Source organism: Mauremys reevesii, linkage group 13 (assembly GCF_016161935.1).
Source record: "Mauremys reevesii isolate NIE-2019 linkage group 13, ASM1616193v1, whole genome shotgun sequence".
Lineage (NCBI taxonomy): Eukaryota > Metazoa > Chordata > Testudines > Geoemydidae > Mauremys > Mauremys reevesii.
In genome coordinates this window covers 9,226,493-9,230,758 of record NC_052635.1, presented here as the reverse complement: position 1 = coordinate 9,230,758, position 4,266 = coordinate 9,226,493, and the positions used below count along the sequence as shown (strand labels likewise).

The window sequence follows — 4,266 nt, the reverse complement described above, 5'->3', positions numbered from 1 at the left end:
CAGTTGGGTACAGCAGAATAGCAGAAGGCAGATATACTGGCCACTGGATTAACAGTTTTCTGTTCCCTGACTGACCAGAGCAGGGGCTGCTCCAGGCTAATGAGAACACCTGACTCTAATTAACCTGAAAAGAGTCAGGTGAGGCCATTCAGTTAATGTGACCACCTGACTCTAATTAAGGCCCTGCTGATACTATAAAAAGGGCTCACACCAGTCAGGCAGAGGAGAGCCAGGGAGCCAGAGGAGAGGAAGTGCAGCTGAAGGGCTGGTTACTGAAGACACCCTCAAACCATCGTTAAAGGAGCCCTAAGGGTAGGGTGAAGAAGGGAGAAGCAGGAGAGCTGTGGGGAAGTGGCCCAGGCCCAGGGAAATGTAGCAACTCTGGCAGTGAAAGGTTGGCTGCCAACAGCTGCTACCATTAGGGTCCCTGGGCTGGAACCCGGAGTAGAGGGCGGGCTCGGGTTCCCCCCAACCCACCACTGCAGGAACAGCTCCTGGGAAGGGAAGTCAGGTCCCTGTCAGGACAGGAGGCTGAACAGAGACTGTGGGAGTTCTCTCACCAACCTCCTTGCAGCCTATGTTGAAAAGGGCTCAGTAGACTGTAATCCTGGCCCTAGAGAGAGAAGGGCTACATGGAGGGTCACAGTGAGCCACTGAGGCTAGCGTAAACCACCTAGAAGCGCAGGACCCACGGGAGCAAAGTCAGAGCTCTGCCACAGTGTATAAAAGTGAACAAAAGATGGACACAAATAGAGTGGTACAAACTGGCATTCTGCAGTGTAAAGAACTGTGCTACATGGTCTTCAAGGCTCCTGCTACATTTAAAGATTGTCATGAAAACATGCCCCAGAAAGTTGAGAAATGAGTGGAAATGAGTGGAAATGTTCACAGTTGGAGAATGTTGATGGGATGAGGCTGCCGCACCTTCTGGAATATCACTCATCCAGGAGGGCGGGGTGACTGCGTGGGATCAGAGGATGATGGGTAGACTGGAAGGAGAGAGCTTTACCATTGTGGCTGCCGACTCCACCAACTGCCGAGACCCTGGATCCACCATGATACTGTTAAGCCTTCTGTGTCTAGATTCTGAAATGTGTTTTGATAAAACTGGCCAAACAGACATCAGCCACACACCTTCCACTGTTTTGGGTTAAATCCAAAATAAAACCTGGAATATGAGCTGTGGTTTCCTGATGTCACTCCCTCCCTTAAGTATCATTGTCCTTCCCTGCTTTCAGTTGGGATTCCCTCCAAGTCCTTCTCCACTTATCTTATCCAGAACATCTTGTCAAGTTCTAGGAGAAAACATCAACCAGTTCTCTTGGAACCAGGAACTCCGTTCCACTCCAGCTCATCACTCAAGTTACTTTATTATGCATGTGATAGCTCTATGCCCATTCCAGCCCAACCCAGAAACAATGGTTTAGGTTCAGGGAGATATCACAGTTCGAACTCATGTTCCACACTGCACAGTTTAATCTTAGGTATCATGTAAGGACCAATAACTTTTGTATACACCTTATCTACATTTCAATGTTATCCATTCAGGGTATTCCCACTGACATCAACTTAAAAACACTGTCTCCTGCACAATGGCCATCCTCAACCACACATAAACAGAGGATTTACATATAAAAAACTCTATATGGCTAAATGTAAAGAGAATACTGGTAACTGTTGCCATGAAATCTTTTCTTAATATTTTAATTTGTAAAAAATACAGGGACTGTATTTGTTTTTTATTTTCCTAAGTTTCTTTTTTCTGGAACTTTAATTAAAGATCAAAAAGTTATTTAATTCTGGGGGTTATAAGATGAGTCAGCAGCAATAATTGGACATGAAACCTCTGATCTCGGGGAACTATTTCTTGTGGTAACAGTGAGCAACATTTTCATTAATATTGTCTCTATTGTTGAGATTGAAACATTGCCTTATAAGCAGAACAAATCTTTTGAAAATACCCAATTTCTGATACTGAGAAGTATATTTTTATAGTAAGATAAAAAACGTATTTTCATAAAATAGTTCTATTAAAATCTATGACTTAAGTCCATGACACATGGCCAGGAGACCTCCAGATCTAAACAGATATATGTTTGAAATGTAAATCTCACCAGAAAAAAAGAACACAAAGAAAATGAGTTTTATTTTTATCATACTTACACATAGGGGGTATAATATAATGCTGTGATTCAATGAGGCTGCATGCACAGTAATTTGCTACACAATGGACAAGATCTTTATAGCTATATAGCACCTAATGGAATATTCAGAAGCACCTCAGCATCTAACACCAATTGAAATAATTGAATTTTATGAATCTAGATGCTTTTGAAAATCTCACTAGCTAGCTAAATTCCTTTAAAAATCTGGCTCTATGGGCCTTACTCAGATAGTGTGACTCAACATAGCTCCAATGAAGTCAGATGGGTCAGATCCCACCTGCTGTAAATCAGCTTAGCCCCCTGCAGTCAATTCAATACTTCTTCCGCTGGTGTTAATCATTGAAATTCCATCAAATTAAATCAACCTTAGTGCAAATGTATGTCTACTGAAGTCCATAGTTCTGTAATAATTTGCACCACCGTGACTTGGCCGAGCAGGAACAAGGAAGGTCAGAATCAGGTTCACTCTTGACAAAATTATTATTTGTGGGGAGGGGGGGGATATCTCAGGGGTTTGAGCATCAGCCTACTAAATCCAGGGTTGTAAGCTCAATTCTTAAGGGGGCCATTTAGGGATCTGGGGCAAAAAAATAGTTCGGGACAGGTTCTGCTTTGAGCAGGGGGTTGGACTAGATGACCTCCTGAGGTCCCTTCCAACCCTGATATTTTATGATTTTTTCCTGAATGAAAGGATTTTCCCAAAGGCCACTTTGACCTCCTTATTACGTAGAGTGTAGATCAAAGGGTTCATGGTGGGAATCACCAGTGTGTACATTATGGCTGCTATCTTGTCTTTAGCGAGAGAGTCACTGGAGTTTGGCCGGATGTAGGTGTAGATGATGGAAGAGTAGAACAAGGTGACCACGAGCAGGTGGGAGGAGCAGGTGGAGAAGGCTCTCTGCTTCCCTTTGAAGCTCTGGATTTTCAGGATGGTGATGATGATGAAGCTATATGACACTGTGGTCAGCAGGAAGTTCCCCATAGCCAGGAAGGTGTTTGCAATGAAGATCATGATTTCATTGAAGTAGATGGAGCTGCAGGACAGTGCCAGTAATGGAGGGATCTCACAGAAGAAATGCTGAATGAGTTTGGATCCACAGAAATCCAGACGCAGCATAAGCAGTGTGTGCACCAATGAATTGATAATACTGACAGCCCAGACACCAACTGTTAAATTAATGCAAACTCTCTTGGTCATGAGGTTGACATAGCGCAAGGGATGACAGATGGCTACATACCGGTCATATGACATGGCAGTGAGGAGCACAAGCTCCGTCCCCCCAGACAAAGTGAAAGCAAAGAGCTGGGCCATGCAGCCATCAAAAGAGATCGTTTTCTTCTCCTGCATCAGGTTTTTCATCATCTTGGGAAGAACTGAAGAGGTGCAGAAAATGTCAACCACAGCCAAGTTGGCAATGAAGAAGTACATGGGGGTGTGGAGAGGTGGATGGAGGACAATAGCTGCAATTATCAGGGAATTGCCCATGACAACAGCTGTGTAAAGGCACAGGAATAGCCCAAAGAACAGCCCCTGATGATGAGGATGGTCAAAGAGCCCCTGCATGATGAACTCGGTCACCCTGGTGTGGTTACTGGGTTCCATTCCTTGAGTGTCCCCTCTGTAGGAACAAAGATTAAAGTTGCTGTCAGATATTTTTTCGGAAACTATAGGAATTTGGCAATTGAATCATTTAGACAGACCAACAGTGAAACAGAGAGAGAGAGAGAGAGAACTTATGATATTCTACACATTTCATATAATGTATTAACAAACTGAGCTACATTAAAATATGTTAGCACAATAAGCTGTCTGAGCTACTGAATCTATATTCTCCTGACTTTCAGGTAGAGAAGGGAAAAATAACACTCTCAGTGTTCTCAGATAAAGGTTCATGATGTCAGTCGATATGTTTACATAAACCGCATGAGATAGAAATTCACAATATGATCTCAAAAATCAATCATATATCAGAAGTCATATTAAAAACCAAGATTCCACTTTCTAAATTAATTTCACAAAATGGATCTCTTGCAATATAGGACACTTTCAATATATGTAACACATACAACATATATACTACAAAACATAACGTCATAACAT

General features: G+C 42.7%; 1 protein-coding gene across 1 annotated transcript; it reads right to left on the bottom strand.

Moving 5' to 3' along the window:
• Positions 1–2,832: 2,832 nt before the first annotated feature.
• On the bottom strand, positions 2,833–3,768 carry LOC120379935 (olfactory receptor 13G1-like). Its single transcript, XM_039497449.1, has one exon. It carries the CDS (start codon positions 3,766–3,768, stop codon positions 2,833–2,835), a length of 936 nt encoding a protein of 311 aa, XP_039353383.1.
• Positions 3,769–4,266: the final 498 nt, after the last annotated feature.